Source organism: Pseudorca crassidens, chromosome 2, assembly GCF_039906515.1.
Source record: "Pseudorca crassidens isolate mPseCra1 chromosome 2, mPseCra1.hap1, whole genome shotgun sequence".
NCBI lineage: Eukaryota > Metazoa > Chordata > Mammalia > Artiodactyla > Delphinidae > Pseudorca > Pseudorca crassidens.
Window position 1 is genome coordinate 64,523,477 of NC_090297.1, and position 17,072 is coordinate 64,540,548.

Genomic DNA, 17,072 nt, shown 5'->3' on the forward strand with positions numbered 1-17,072 from the left:
AGAAATTGAGTAAAACTGCCAACCTGAACTGAAACCTTTCAAGCATGCCTAATTGAATCTCTCATCTCTTGATTTAAATTTACACATCTTCTAAGTTGACTGCAAAGATGAACTATCAAATGCAAAGTAAAAAACAACGAATTTTAAAATGCCTTCACAAAATGTCTAAATCTTAAGCTTTTGTTTGCTAACGTAGATCTTTCGTACCATATATTTTCAAGGGTCACGTTCACATGAAAATGTACCATTGGATAATTCTTAAAATGCCCCATTTTCCAACCCATTGGGAATATCACCATCTATTTTTACCTTTTATGACAAACAAATCTTTTGGCCTCTATCACAAATCAATCAAGAAAATACAAAAGCAAAATTTCAAACTTGAGAAGAACGGTTTCAAGTTTTTCTTACAATGACTTGTGCCTTATACAGTTTCTCTTGCACACCAGCTCCTATTTTGTCATGATCTTCTGTAATAATAGTGGCCAAGATTTAAGCCTGGTGGAACGATCGTTTGACCTCAGTTATGAGTTACCCCAAAATAAAGTGCCCCCAAGCCACTTCAATAATAATACCATTGGCCTTCAAAATCATGAAATAATATTATGAAGTAAAAGAGTTATGTAGCTCCTTACCTTAAATCTCTGAATTCGCTCCTTCCTAGCTAATGTCTCCAGTTTCTTTTTAATTTCAAGCTGATGGTAACGCTAAGCACACAGGAAAGAGTGGAGGAAAGAATCATATCAATTGTAGCAAAGAAATTTTTAGAGGAAAATAATCCCACTATCTAACTGTATTCTCATTTACCCCTCTTGTCATTGAGATGGAGAAGAATCACCTGCATAAGTGTGCAAGCAGGAATACAAATTGGTACAACTCTTTGGAAAGCCAATTCCTAACATACATTAGGCAGTTAAAAGTGTTCCTACTCTGTAACCCATAACTTTCATTTCTAAACTTAAGGAGAAGTCTGAATAATAAAAAAAAATTGTTTTATGCACAAATATGTTGTCTGAAAGGTTGTTTTTTTTTCCTTCAAAGCAAAAATTCAGGAGCAACATAAACTTTAAAGAGAATGGTTTAAGTTTTTGTTGCATCCATATAATGGAATAGAATATAATTATTAAAATAAGGTTCCTAAAGATTTTGGGGGTTTTTTGTTTTTTTTTTTTTAAAGCACTTTACTGAGGTATGATTGACATACAAAAAGTTGTACATATTTAATGTGTATAACTTGATGACTTTGGAGATAAGTATATACCTGTGAAACTCTCAACTACAATCTATGTCATAAACATATCCATCACATCTAAAGGTTTCCTCCCACCTTCTTTATTATTATTAGTTTGTGATAAGAACACTTAAGATCTATCCTCTTAGCAAATTTTTAAGTGTACGACACAATACTGTTAACTATAGGCAATAGATCTATATAGTAGATCTCTAGGGCTTATTCATCTTGCATAACGAAACTTTATCCCCGTTGAGTAATACCTCCTCATTTTCCTCTCCCCCAGGCCCTGGCAACCACCATTACACCCTCTACCTCTATGAGTTTGACTAGTTTACATTCTTCATATAAGTTGGATGTGGAGAAAAGGGAAACCTTGTACATTGTTGTTGGGAATGTAAATTGGTGCATCCACTGTGGAAAACGGCATGGTGGTTCCTAAAAAAATCAAAATTAGAACTACCCTATGATCCATCAATTGCACTCCTGGGTATATATTCAAGAATTGAAATATTCAACAATCTCATGTTCATTGCAGCAGTTTTCACAATAGCCAACACATGGAAGCAAGCTAAAGGTCCACCGACGGATGAATGGATAAAGAAGATGTGGTACATATATACAATGGGATATTATTCAGCCTTTAGATTTTGTTTAAAAAATGGAAAATGCATGTAATGCTGATAAAAGTAGGATGCAGAACTGCACAGAAACACAATTTTATTGGTCAAGCTCACATTACGTGCGTATCTGTGTGCTGGGAAAGTGCTTCGTGTGCATCATCTCCTCTTGAACAATTCCAATTGCTAAGCAGTCTCATTTTACAAATGAAGAAACTGAAGCAGAGGGTCGTGAACTTGCCCCAGGTCATACATCTAGTCAGTGGTGGAACTGTAATTTGAATCTTGGTCTATCTGACACTAACTTCCTGTTTGGCTTTTTTTTTTTTTCATAAAAACCCAGTAGTCATCTTATTGAACCATTCTGCAGCTTGAGACCCCCCTGGCTTTCAGGACACCACTCTATCAGGTTTTCCCACTGTTTGAAGGTTCTTATCTAGCCCATGTTGTTCTTCCCAATTTCCTGCAACGCACACACCACGAAGCTAGAAACCTCAGAGTGGCCCTGGGTGTCTTCTTCCCCGTTCCTCATCCAGGCAGTGTCGGTCTCTCTCCCTGTTCCAGATCCCTGTGGGCAGCGGCATTGCCCCAGTATGTCCACTACTGCTGTTAGCCCACACCCTCTGGCAACAGCTTCCTAGCTGACCTCCCACCTCCAATCTTTTCCAGCTCATTAATCCATCTTCCACATTTTTAGCAACATCATCTTTCTAAAACAGCTCTGCTCATTTATTTCACTCCATGCTGAAAAATGTTTCATCGTTTCATCACCTACACTGCAAACCTAGCTGGGAATTGAAGGCCTCCAGAAACAGGGCCCCAACTTATTGGAGAGTGTCACTTCCTGCCAGTCTTTCAACCAACTCACAGTGTAGTCTGGCCTCAGTGAGCTTTCCTTTCCATCCACAATGTCCCCTCACACCTCTGTAACTTCACACCTGCTGTCTTCACTCTCTGGAATGCCTTGCTTATCTTTTCATGTCAAGTTTCATTGAGTCCTCCAGGTTCAGTTCAAAAAGCAGGACCTCTGTTCAGCTTCCTCTGACTCTCACAGAGGCAAGTCATCATTCCCTTCTTTTCTGAGCTCAGTCTATTTGTTCCTGTCTTCTAGCATTTGATCACTTTCTACAGCATTTTTTAAAAAATTATATCTCACAGCTACATCACGTAGCCCCATACTGGTACATGGTAAGCTTGCAGTTAATGTTTATTGCATGAATGAATATGTGAATAGTAATACAACAACATTAGTAAACAGCATCAGCATAAACTAAATGTGAGACAAATGTAACAATTTAGAAATATTTTATTTTTAAATTATATTAATATATTATATATTATATAAAATTATATATTACACATTAACATTTATCTAAGCTATTTATTCCAAACTTTAAGAATACACAAAGACTCTTTAATAACAGCACATTTAACAGTTATGATGTGTGCATTACAGGAAATTTTGGAAAACGAAAGTTCAAGAATCAAGGCTAAGATAGAACTTGGTGCCTACCGATTAAGTTTGAAATTATGTATAATTAATTTTACGCTGTACTATTTTTTCAACATTAGTTGTAGGATTCCAACTAATACTTTTATAAAGAAGTGAATTTGGGAGCCATAAACAATGATTCTATGTAATTCATGCACATGACATAAATCACAAAATGAATTCCTAAATGAACAAATCATATACATCCGAAGAGAGCACAACACTTGCTCAATTTAATAGTAGCATAATAATAAATATTTTGAGTGGCACTACACTTAGTATTGGTTTACTGATGATTCTACAGTTGGTCATAAATGTTTAGTGCACCCACAGGTCAATGGTTTTATGAGCCAAGTTTTCTGATTTACAGCTACTTGGTCAAGCAGAGAAGTGACATGCTTTTTCACAGACATTAAAACGGTATTGATGCTTGAAACTACAAGTTCCATGGAGCGAGGCTAAAATAATTTATCGAGTTAGCTAGATATCCTTCTAAAAATGCCATGTCAGACTGAAAAAACAGTTGTTGATACTTGGGTTGTGAATCTGTGCTGACCAACGTGGCCTAAAGTAGGAGGGACAGCAGATGTTTCAATGCCTGCTCCTTGAAATTTAGCATACGGCTGAGCTTCGGAGCCTTCAAAGAATAACAAATCCGAAATAATTCATGGCAGTGGAATTACTGATATTTAAACAGATGTCACTTTTTTTTTTAGCAAATGGAAATTGAGGTACAGATGGTGAGGGCTGGTATGTTTTAAAGTAGCCATTACGGATTAAAACTCTACATTTGTTAAATTAAATATCACAAAATATACAATGATGTCCATATTTTTCCCTAACTGAAATGAAGAAATGCTTACTTCAGTGTCTTGTCTCCTCACTACCTAGAGAGATATAGAGTATTTCTCAGGTCACCTTGTTCCCTTCCTTTTTAATGAAATATAGGAAGAATTCCCCTGCTTCTGGGTACAGAAAGTATTATTAATTATCATATTAATAAATATCAGTTGTAAAGAAAATAGTTAATACTTGTACCTCCATATCAAGAACCTTATGGAAAATAGCCTGGGCTAAGCACTCCCGGATATATTTTTGGTGATCCCTCTTCATGATATTTAGCTTGTATTCCTTTTCAGAAAGTATCCTCCCATTTCTTGTGATCTGTCATGAATAAATAAAACATATATAGAAATACAAAGCAGAAAATGTATTGTTAGTTCCCTAAGAGAGAGAGATGGACCGTCAGTTGATCAGACAGAGAAGGAAGCAGTGTCTTTTAAGGCTAATGAGGTGTAGTGCTATGGCTGATAAATTTTCACTTTTAATGAATGTTTCATAAGGAAAAAAAAAGAGAAAGGCAGTCTCCTATACCCATCATTATGAAAACACATACAGGTGGTGCACTTGACGTTTAAAACAAGGTTTTCATTAGAGTAACAATTTTCCCTTAATGGAACCCAGGTGTTCTTTTCATTTCTTTTTTTGAACACGTTGGGGAAGAAGGCGTGGGGTGCTACCTTGAAATGATGAATAGGAGCAGTGATCACAGGACTGATGATCTCACAGGAAATACTTTGAAGGGCAAAACATGTAAGCTACAGAGGATCTCATCAATTTGTTTTTAAAATAATTGGTTTCATTACTTTGTTTTCACACTGCTTTTCTTCTTTCATTCTCTAGCCCAGAATGTAATTTAATTTGCTGTGATTCAGATTATACAGTACTGCAGATACAAAGTATTTCAGATTGGTTTCAAGTGACATCACTGCAAGTCCCAGGAGTGATAGTTTCTGAATTTTATTTACTTGTTTTTCTTTTATTCCTTCCTATGGGCATATTTGTTCTATTTTTCTACATCTTCCCTAAACTGAGGATGTTATCCTTCCTGGAATGTTCATCTTCCTTTTCACTTATTTAAACCCTGCTCTTCTTTCCATACCTAATTCAAGTCCACATATTTCTTAATTTTGATAACTAGTATTTTAGTACTGTTGTTGCAACCTATTGGAGTATCGAGATCAGCTAGAGTTGTGCTACGAGTGATTGATTATTGATCATCTTTTTTATGAATGCATTTTCTAATGGAAGAAAGCAGTGTGGTTATAGAAAGTGTGCTTGGAATTACGAATAACTCAGTTAGTCTTTGAAGTGTGTTGTCCATGGGATATCATGTCATGACTATCCAACCAGGAAAAACTGTTAAGAACTTCCTGCACTGCCCCTCCCTTAGCAAGTAACTTGTCATTGATATTTCTCCTCTGGGAGTATCTAATCTCCCCAACTAGACTGGAAGCTCCTATAGGGCAGAAGTTCTTAAACTTGAGCCAGCATCTGAAGAATCACCTGGAAGACAAGTGGAAAAAGACTGATGGACCCCACCCCACAGTTTCTGACTCAACAGATCTGGGCTGGGGCTCTAGAATTTGCATGTTCTAACAAGTTCCCAGGCGATGCTGAACACTCCTGATTCAGAGACTGTATCTGAACTGCTCTAGAGAAAGGGCTGCGTCCTTCCTGTTTGAGTTGCCATGCACATAATCAGTGTTCAATAAGTGCTTGTTAATGACGTTGATAAGTAAATACAAAGTCCTTCCCATTTATATATGAAGCTCACAGACTTTTATCTGAAGAAGTAGTGTTAATGCTACCCACAACAATTACAACAACAATTTATTACACATCTCTAATTGCTACAACAATCTTGAGAGTGGGGTATCATTATCTTTATTATCGTGGTATCATTATCTTTATTATCGTCCTCAACTGAAGAAGTTGGAGCTGAGAAAGTTAAGTGTTTTCCTGAACATTCTGTCTTGTAAATGGCAGAGCCAGGTTTCAGCCAGGTGTGTCTGATAACAAAGCCCCAGGAGACAAAAAGCAGGCTCTCTGAGAACTACCCAGACAGAGTGCCAAGCACATAAACAACAATTAGAAATGCAATGCATATCCTTTCAACACCATGGCAACAATAGTTAAGGAAACCCACAGTGTTTTAAGAAAGTAAACAGCTAAAATTGTTAGTCACACTTTCTATAACCACACCCCTTACTTTGAATGGAAAACTACAGTGTTTTTTAAAGGTTTTACATTATAGACATTTAGAGAACTGGAAATTTTCTGGAAATGATAGTTTTGAAGCTAACAAAAGACACTAATGTATCAATAAACCATCACATGAAATGAAAGAGTTTTTAAAAATTTAAAGGAAAATTTTGAACTGTTCATGTCTTCCACACCATATCCTGTGATTATTAAAAACAATATTTTTTTTCTGAAGACAGTAAAGTCTTTTCTATCCTTACTCGCTAACAGTTCCTGGTTTATACAATATGTTCAATAAATATGGGTTGAATAAATGAGTGGTAAATAAACAAATGACATATGCTCTTGAAAACTCCTAGGGATTTTCCTCAATAATTTATAAGTTGCCTTAGCAGCCATCATGACCTCTCTTCCTATCTTTTGAAACACAGCCTCAAATATATAAATCAGAGCTTTGGAAAGGAAGTAATTTGTCTAAAATGAGGGAAGGGAAAAGATGTCACCGATAAGCTCAAAGAGGAAACCAGAAATGATAGGGAATTATTGGATTTAATGAAACAAGAGGGCAGGTAGAAATGAGACCAAATCTTACCAGCCCTGATCTCAAGAGATGCCGCCTTATCCTTGTATTGTTAAAATATCCAGCCAGGTGTTTATCCGTAAGACTATTATATGCTGCAAGTAATCTGGAACAGAAAAATGAAACCATTAAGGTTTTATGAAGTGTTGCTTGATAACCAAGGCAATTCTTGACTCTCATCCCCAAACTGTGCATAATCATTCATTCATCCAGCCAGCCAGTCATTTACGTATGTGTTTAAAAAACAAGTATTGAGCACCTACTGTTTTCTAGGTTTGATGATAAGGACTGAGAGACAGCCCTGATGCTGTTTTATCCCACAGACAAGTACAGAAATCAGACATGAACAATTAAGTTGGTTATGAAAAATCCAATAATAGAAACATGCAAAAAATCGTGGGGACACAGAGAAGGAGGCCACCAACTCCAGTTGTCAAGAAAGTCTTCGTGGAGGAAGCCTGATGGAAAAGTAGGGGCTTCCTCAGAGGACCCTTCAGCCTCTGGTTACACACCCTAAATTCTAGTCACTCAAACTTCCTTGCACTCCCTAAACATATTCTCTCCTGTCTTCAGGACACGATGTACAGTCCCACTACTGGGAAGTCCTTTTCCTCAGCAGATATTAGCTAATGGAGAACATCTGTGATGCACAAGCATCTCTTCTCCCAAGAAACATCCCCTGATACAAACTGGGTGTGCTGTGTTACCCTCCCCTCTGTTCCTCTAAGACCTTGAGTTCCATTACACATCCACGATATGTTACTGCTTATTTCTTAGTCTACTCCTGTTGGTTTGCAAACTGGCACACACACAGAGAGGGCAAGGGAAGAGTGAAAAAAAAAGGCAGCCACTCCAGATTGGTAAGTGGCAGGATTAATAAGCAAAGGAACTTCCTTAAGAGGCTTGTCTTGGGCAGCTGCAAGATGAGTTGCTCTCCGCACCTGCCCATCAGAATCTTAAAAGTTTATATAGAGGCCTTAGCTGGGTTCAATCATGTACAAGGTCTCGATGACCTCCACAACATATTGCTCTCTTAAGTCTGCACCCTTGAAAATGGTCCCCACTGTGGGAATGGCGGGCAGAACGTATGCATTCCAAGGACAGGGGAGAGGGTAAGGAGCCTCTGATTGCCCAGGTCCGGCTTGAGGCGGTCACATCCTTTCAATGACCTCCTCCAATACCTCTGCTAGATTTGAAGGCCAGGATGGCGCATTATTCTCCACATCCTTATTTATTATGTACCTGAATAACGATGTGTTCAACACATGAAGATACAATTTTGTTTGGGACTCATTCTTACTGGTATAAATTTCAAACTAAGCTTCAGCTCAGCATTTAGAAGTGTTAACTTCCACATATATATACAGACAATTTCATTAATTCCACATCCAGAACCAAAAAAAAAAGTTCATAGATTACTGCTGATTTTTACGGTCTTTCATTTAAAAGAGGACAAATTGGTTCCTTGGTTACATGGTCAATATAAGTCTATAAAACAAAGTTTGAAACTACTTTTTCTAAGTTTTAACCTATCCCTCATTAATTATTATCTTACGAAAGCAGGCACACATATACATATACATGTATGTATACATGCATGCATGCATGTGCATCCATGCGTGTGTGTGTATATATATAAATATATATATACACACACATACACATATAAATGTGAGTGTGTGTATATAGAGAGACACAAAGAGACAGAGGGACAGAAAGAAAACACGCAAGCCTAAACGTGGTCCTAACGTAAAGTTGTCCTAAAACAAATGCACACCCTATTACCCGCCACAAAGATTTATAATCTATACATTTCATGAGCAGCTGATCCCTAACTTATTCTGAAACAAGAACAGGGACTCATAGAATCGAGTAAATATCATTAGCAACAATTTTATTTAGCTATTTGCACTGCCTTAATTACATGGAGATGGTATTGGTGGCCTTTTCCTGTCTCTTTTCTCCTTAATGCCCATCTCAGGAAAGTTCCGTGCTGTCAAATGGTAAGGAAAGTTTAATTTTGTCCACAAAAGAGACTGAAAAGCAGTTACAAAGCCCAGAAGCCAAGGTGCCACATGAGAGTTGCAGACCCATGAACAGCTGCAGAAACCATTATTTCACTTGGTTTACGTAAAAAGACAACCTGAGAGCTTCAGTAATGCACATACAAAACCAGCCCCGGATAATGCTTTGAAACCATCTTTTAAATGAACCGTCTTGGTGTCCTATAGTTCATCAAAGGTTTCCTGTCTCCAAAAGGTCAACGTTGTATCCCTTACCCTTTCTGAATCTCAGAATACCTTTTCAGCAACTCATTTCAGAAAGGTGAGCAGGTGTCTCTCAGTCCTAACAATCATGATTCCACAGTTCACAGATTCTTAAGATAAATCATTAGACTGACATCATATATAGTCTTTTGTCTGTTTTTCAGGCTCACATTTTAAAAAATCAATAGTTTTGGAATAGCTATGAGTGCTAAAACCCTGATTAAATGTAGTAGGGTCAAAATGTTAAGATAACGTGGACCTCCACTTCCCTGTTGACTGTAAAATATCCCATTCTTTTAATTCAGACTTTGAAACACTTCTAATATTTAGGTCTTAATAACAAAGCTTAGCCAGCTTTGGCACTACCTCATTCTAATTCTGCTCTCTCAGGCTCCTATTGAATGAGTCTGTGTGTGTGATGCCCCTCCAGTCTTACTGACAAGTGGAATAGGTCCAGGCGAGTTGAAATCTTTGCACACAATGATTTTCTCACCTCTTCCTGTTTAGGAAAGAATGAAGGTCCCTGGTTGGGACGCCATTTTTAAAGCATCTTTTTCCATGACTATGAATAATAACCAGCTGGGTCTCCCCAGGCTCAGCCATTTCTTTTTCAGAAAATGCCTTAATTTTTTTAACTGAAACTTTAGATAAATGAATTGTTTGCTAACAAGAAACTATACTAAATTATATACAGGTTTAGTAAAATGGTTATTATGGACTGAATATATGTTTCCCCCCAAAATTCATAGGTTGAAACCCTATCCCCCCATGTGATGGTATTAGGAGATGGGGCTTTCAGGAGGTGACTAGGTCATGAGGCTAGAGCCCTCATGAATGGGATCAGCACCCTATAAAAGAGACTCCAGAAAGCTCCCTTGTCCCTTCCACCATGTGAGGACACAGGAAGAAAATGGCCATCTGTGAATCAGGAAGCGAGTTCTCACCAGACACTGAATCTGCTGGTGCCTTGATCTTGAACTTACCAGACTCCAGACCTGTACGAAATAAATTTCTGTGGTTTAAGCCACCCAGTTTATGGCATTCTGTATAGCATCCTGAACAAACTGAGACAGCAGCTAATGCAAACGTTTCCACAGTCTACATATAAATGTCAACCTCATTCTGACCAACAAGCTTCCTTCACAGGGAGAGAGTAATAATCCTGTGGCTCGGTCACAACCATGATCTGTTACAGCCTTCCCACTCTGCTCCTCTTCAAGGGTGCTTGGTATGGGTTTGCAGCCTCCCTTTGCACGTACTCAATTACAAGAGCTTTACTGACCCAGCCACACTTTGATTTAGTAGAGCTCTTCTCATCTTTCTGCCTTTCCTCTCCACTCACTGCTACTGTTTCTCCTCACCACGCACATTTCTTCCTTGCACTCAGCACAACCCTGGGCCAGATGAGGTCACCTCACCTGGGCTTTGGGTTGTGTTGCACCTTGAGTATTCTACTCCCCTTGTAAGTTACTGCCTGCATCTGTTGCCAAAGCTGGACTTCGTGGTCATGCTGCCTCAGTCCTGTGATCCTCTCCTGTTCCAATCCACAATATCAACAACCACATTGGTCACAGCGACCACCCGGCCACTGTGACCACATCACTCAAAAGCCATGCTGTTCACACAAAGGCCCATAACTAACTGGCCAGACCAGCCTGACTCGCTGGCTTCTTTATATGACAGACAAGACTATTTACCAACCCCTGTTCACTGGGTAGAGAAAGACCTCCTTTCCGGTTCAATGCGCTGGAAAACACTGTCTCCCAGGAAACAAAGCAACCCTATCTCTATGATGGTTACCATTTCCCCCACTTCAATCCACACCTCCCTGTCCCTGCAGTGCCTGAGTATTAAGGAGCAGCTGCTGAATCACTGGGAGAGCCGCCTCCCCAGCTATAGCCTTTCAACGCTTGACCCCTGAACCCCTACTGCCCACCATGTAGATGACGTAATTGGGGCTCTGAACTAATAAGGTCAATTCCTATCAAGCCCTCCATTTGCCCCCAAAGAGAGAAAGAGTATTCCATAGAAACCCAGACTAACAGGAAAGGCACTATCATATTAATCAGAAAACATTTATTGTATACTATTCTCAAGGCATTCTGTACAGCACCAGGGATCCAGAGATGGCACAGACACTACATTGACAGTGCTCCCAATTCAGTGGGGAGGTATGCATGCACATACAGTGTGTGTGTGTGTGTGTGTGTGTGTGTGTGTGTGTGTACTTGATTTCTTCCTGTGTCATAGGTTAATTCTTTCACAAATAGTACTGAGTGTCCCCATGTCAGACACTGCGCCTTCAGCTGGGGAAGGAGTATAGTATCTCTATCCCATTCTGCAGATTACAAAGCTCTTCCACATACGTAGTCTCATTCATTTGCTTTCAGGCCTCTGGAATGTGAGTAATATCTAACTGTCACAGCTTTTCCATCTTCCTAAGATGGAAAAGCTCCAAAACAAGATTATTGCTCAACATGAGTGAGTCCAAGGAAAACATGCTGAAGGTAAGGTCTCCTGGACCATACTGATAGAAGAATCTCTTGAACCCCAACCTTCTCTCCCAGCATGCTGGACCCCACACTGTCTACTTGTGTGGAGGGAGAGGGATGTAGTGGTCAAGACTCCAGCTCCAGTCCAATCCTGGCTCCACCATTACTGGCTCCATAACCGGGAGCACGTGACTTAACTTCCCTGTCTATGCCTCGATTGTTCTGCCTTCCACAAGACACTTGAACACTCACACAATTCAGCCAAGTTATTTGCCACTTTACAACAAGGATCACCTTTCCTCCAGTTTCCAATAACATATTCCTCATTTCTGTCTGAGACTCCATCAGAATGGCCTTTACCATCCATAATTCTACCAATGTTCTGTACATGATGTGCTGTGTAAGAAGATGGATGCTTCCTCTCCAGCTCCCTTTTCAGAATCACCTTAAAAGTTCCTTCAGGAGAAAATATTTTCAAACCATATATCTGATAAGTGGTTAATATCCAAAATATATAAAGAATTCATACAACTCAATAGCAAAAACAAAAACCTAAATAATCAGATTAGAAAATGGGTAGAAAATCTGAATAGATATTTTTCCAAAGAAGGCATACAAATGGTCAACAGGTGCATGAAAATGTGTTCAGCATCATTAGCCATCAGGAAGTTGTAAATCAAAACCACAATGAAATATTACCTCACACCTGTTAGGATAATTATTATCAAAAAGACAAGAGATAACATGTTTTGCCAAGGATGTGGAGCGAAGGAAATCCTTATGCACCATTGGTGGGAATTTAAATTGGTGTAGCCACTATGGAAAACAGTATGGAGGTTTCTCAAAAAATTAAAAATGGAACTCCCATATGATCCAGCAACCCACTTCTGGGTACATATATACAGGAAATAAAATTACTGTCTCAGAAAGGTATCTGCACCCCCATGTTCATTGCAGCATTATTCACAATCAAGACATGGAAACAACATAAGTATCCATCAACAGATAAATGGATAAAGAAAGTGTGATACACACACACACACACACACACACACACACACACACATACACTTGAATATTATTCAGCCATAAAAAATAAGGAAATCCTGCCATTTGTGACATGAACAGAACTTGAAGGCATTGTGCTAAGTAAAATAAGTCAGATTGTGAAAGACAAACACTGTATGATCTCACTTATATGTGGAACCTAAAAAATCCAAACATATAAACACAATAGATTGGTGGCTGCCAGGGGCTCAAGGGCGGGAGAAATAGGGAGATGTTGATCAAAGAGTACAAACTTCTGATTATAAGATGAATAAGTTCTGGAAATCTAATGTACAGCATGGTCACTTCAGTTAACAACACTGTACTGCACACTTGAATGCTGCTAAGAACATAGATCTTAAATGATCTCACCACAAAAAAATTGGTAATTATTTGAGGCTGTGGTAGCATTAACTAAACTTACCGCCAAAATCATTTTGCAATACATATGTGTATCAAATCATTACATTGTACACCTTAAACTTACACAATGTTATATGTCAATTATATCTCTATAAAGCTGGAAAGAAAAGGTTTTGCATCTCACAACTTTTCCAGCCTCTACCTATTACCAGTTCCAAAGCTGCTTCTACATTTCTAGGTATTTGTTATGGCAGCACCCCACTTCTTGGTACCAATTTCTATCTTAGTCTATTCAGGCTTTGTAACAGAAATAGACTGGGTGGCTTAAACAACAGACATTCATTTCTCACAGTCCTGGAACCTGGAAGTCCGAGATCAGGGGGACAGCATGGTCGGATTCTTGTTGAAGGCCCTCTTCCTAGTGTATAGATGGCCACATCTTCTCATTTGTTCACATGGCACAGAGAAAGAGAGAGGCAAGCTCTCTGATGTCTCTTCTTATAAGGGCACTAATCCCATCACAAGGGCTCCATCCTCATGACCTATTTCCCCAAAGCCCCATTTCCAAATAGCATCATATTGGGGATTGTGAATTCAACATATGAATTTGAGGAGTATACAAACATGAGACCATAACAGAAGGCATAACTGTCTCCATTTTGTAGATGAGGAAAACAAGACTTAGGTTAAGTCACTTGCCAAAGATTATGTAACCTAAATCTTGTTCCTGATAACATACACCAAATCACAGTGAAACACACTTATAAGGGCTTGCTAAGGTGTGGACCAGGATGTTAAGTATAATAACGGAAAATTGTGAATCATTAAATATTCACAGAGATATAATTCCATCAGTTTCTAGTACAGAGATAAGAAAACTTTAAATAAAAATTCTTCAGATGAAAATTAGCTAATACATACCTGTCATTTATAATTAGCCATATCATTAGCATAAAAACAATGTACTGAAATCTTTAAATCATCTTACTCTCTTAAATATATATATTTCTGCAATCTACTTTATACTACAAATTACCTGGTACACTTGTTCAGAGAGAACATAAAGAATGTTTTTAACACAACCAGTTTTATTTAGCTCAAATTCTTGTGACTTAGCCCATCTGAATTAATGAAATTTGTATTCGTTTATTATTGCTCTGTACAAAACTATCACACGCTAGTAGCTTGGAAACAACACAAATTTATTATAGTTCTGGATGTCAGAAGTCTCATACAGGTCTCACTAGGTTAAAATTAAGGTGTCGGCAAGGCTGCATTCCTTCTGGAGGCTCTGAGAGAGGATTCTTTTTCTTTCCTTTTCCACATTCTAGAGGCTGCCCACATTCTCTGCCTACATTCCTTGGCTCCTGGCCCCCTTCCATTGCCAAAGCCAGTCAAGAATTTCTCATGATGCCATCTCTCTGATTCTGGTTCCTCTACCTCCCTCTTTCCCATTTAGGGACATTTGTGCTTACATTGGGTCCACCCAGATTAATCCAGAATAATCTTCTTATTTTAAGATCAGCTGCTAAGCAACCTTAATTCCATCTGCAACCTTAATCCCTCCCTTGCCATGTAAAGCAACATATTCACATGTCCTGAGGATTAAGACATGGACATCATTTAGAGGCCATTATCCTGCCTACCACAAGGTCTTTCTGTATCCAAATGTCAGGAAGCAGAAACACTGGACACTGAATGTGATGGCGTTTGGGCAATGATGTATATTGTCCAGTGATTTATCATGCCAACGATCCCCACTTTCAAAAAGTACACTTCCCAGGTAGAAGAAGGCAGTTCTTGGAGCCACACCAGGATGTACAAAACAAGTTGGGACCTACTTTGCTGATCTAATTTTGATATGCCACATGTAAGCACTAAGACAAAAGGACAAGAAGTACACCAAGGAACATCTCAAACAATTTACATTTTTTTCTCATAAGGATAATAATAGAGAAGTAACTTGCTTTAGGTGAATCTAATTTGTGAAAAGACAGATTATCCCATAGGACATAATTATATTCATGTCAAACACCATCTATTCAGCACTTAACACATTTCATTAAATTCAAATAATTATTATATAGAACACTAAGAAAGAAGAAAGCTTTACCAATTATACTATGACATACCATTGACTGTAACCTGCAAATGATTTTAGTAATGTGAAACGTGAAAAAAAATCATTTAGTATTAATGAAATAGATTTCCACGCTTGTTTACTACTACACATATTTAGACACACCTGGGAAAGAGAAAAAAGAAGGGATATAGAAGAATATGGAAGGGTCCCCACCATTAAAAGCCTCAAAATGAGGTTAGAGAAAAGGATTTTATGCATAAAACAATTAGAAAGCATATAAAAGTATACTTAAAAAGCACTCACAGTGGTGTTTTGGAGCTTGCCTATACTGGCTCTCATAAGACAATTGTTAAAATGTTCAGGAATTTTGCAAGCCATTGTCAGCTTGAAATTGGCCAGCTTGGGAGTATTTACACCACAGAAATTGGAAAACACTACAAATCAGGGCTCTTTTTTCTTTCTGAAAAGCCAGTTCACCAGCACACCAATGACTAAATTTAAAAATAAGTGGCAAGATATATCACATGGGATAAATCAAATGATTCATTATATGAGCCACATGTATGCTTTACATCCTTTTAATCCAGAAATTCATCTTTTGTATGTAGTATTTGACCAAAGGGGCTCATATTCTTATTCAACTGTTTCCTATCCCTAATAAAAAAAAAAAACATAAGGACTCCCACAAATACACTGACATTTTTCAGCAGCATTTTAAGAAATGTTATGCAAGATATCTCTTTACATTGCCACAAATGGAAAGGTTCAACTCACCTACCAATCTGGAAAAACTGATTACACTATTTTATGCTTAATAGAATCAAGTGAGACTTAGGTGAATGAGCACAGTTTTATTACTAAGGATGAGAAGCCGAGTGCAGAGGTGCTTTGCATTTCAGAGGTTACGAAATCTGCAATTTGTAGAGTTTGATAGTGTCCAAGGAGGGTCTATATCAAATTTCCACTGCTAAGGCAGGCTTCCAGGCAGATAAAATGTTTCTGCAACTCACATATTAAGTGCTTGTACTGGGAAAGCAAGTTAAACAAATCACAGGATACTGTGGCTTGATTGCTTTCATGCTACAGTTCATGAGGAATAGAGCTCCATCCACCAACCCAGACACCTCTCTTACTGTCCATCAGACAATATTTGCAAGAATCCACCGAATTCCCGCTCTACGAAGAAACTCAAGCCACCCAAGTTGAAGATTTTGAATCTCAGTAAGAGTCTTAGCAAAGAAGTTAATAAAATCTAAATTGAAACAACTTCCTCAAATAAAATATCTGAAAGCAACACTAATAACCAGAAAAAGCTTTTTATCATTAAAAACTGCATGTCTGATATTTAAGAGTGAGAAAATTTAAGAAATATGTGACCAGACACCTCAACTCTTAAGAGGCGCAATGATTTTCCTGTAATTATTTAAGGCAAATAAATCTCTAATACTTCCTGCCCAAAGTAAAAGAAAAGGATGAGATTTAGAGCCAGAAGGCTTGAGGTCAAATTCTAACTCTACCCCTTAAAAGATGCCTGCCCCTGGAGAATTCAATCTTCTTCTCTTTACAATTATTATCACCATGAAGTAAAATGCTGTGACTGCTTCCTGAAGTGGATGATCTGTGTTTCCTGGCCTGGAAATAGATTTACCTGGAGCTATTACATCATTGGATTATAGAAATTCATATGTGAAAAGGTCTAGTCAACTCCCTCATTTTATATTCAGGAAACTGAGGTTCTAGAAGTAGGCATGATTCATCAGTAAACTCAGATCAAAGTCCTCAAAAAGAAAATGCAGAATGTCACAGGATTTCCCATAAAATTGTCCCTATCCCTTTCCTAGGGTCCTTGTCT

At 38.2% G+C, this 17,072-nt stretch overlaps 1 protein-coding gene across 4 annotated transcripts in view; it reads right to left on the bottom strand.

The window, feature by feature from the left end:
* The window catches only part of ERICH3 (glutamate rich 3), a 113,014-nt gene that overhangs the window by 71,209 nt on the left and 24,733 nt on the right, over positions 1-17,072 (bottom strand). For all 4 annotated transcript variants that reach the window (XM_067726578.1, XM_067726577.1, XM_067726580.1 and 1 more), the window contains exons 2-4: positions 6,981-7,074; positions 4,382-4,507; positions 636-707 (exon numbers count right to left, since the gene is read on the bottom strand). In XM_067726578.1, coding sequence (XP_067582679.1) covers positions 636-707; positions 4,382-4,507; positions 6,981-7,074 — 292 coding nt within the window. The remainder of the gene's footprint in view (positions 1-635; positions 708-4,381; positions 4,508-6,980; positions 7,075-17,072) is intronic.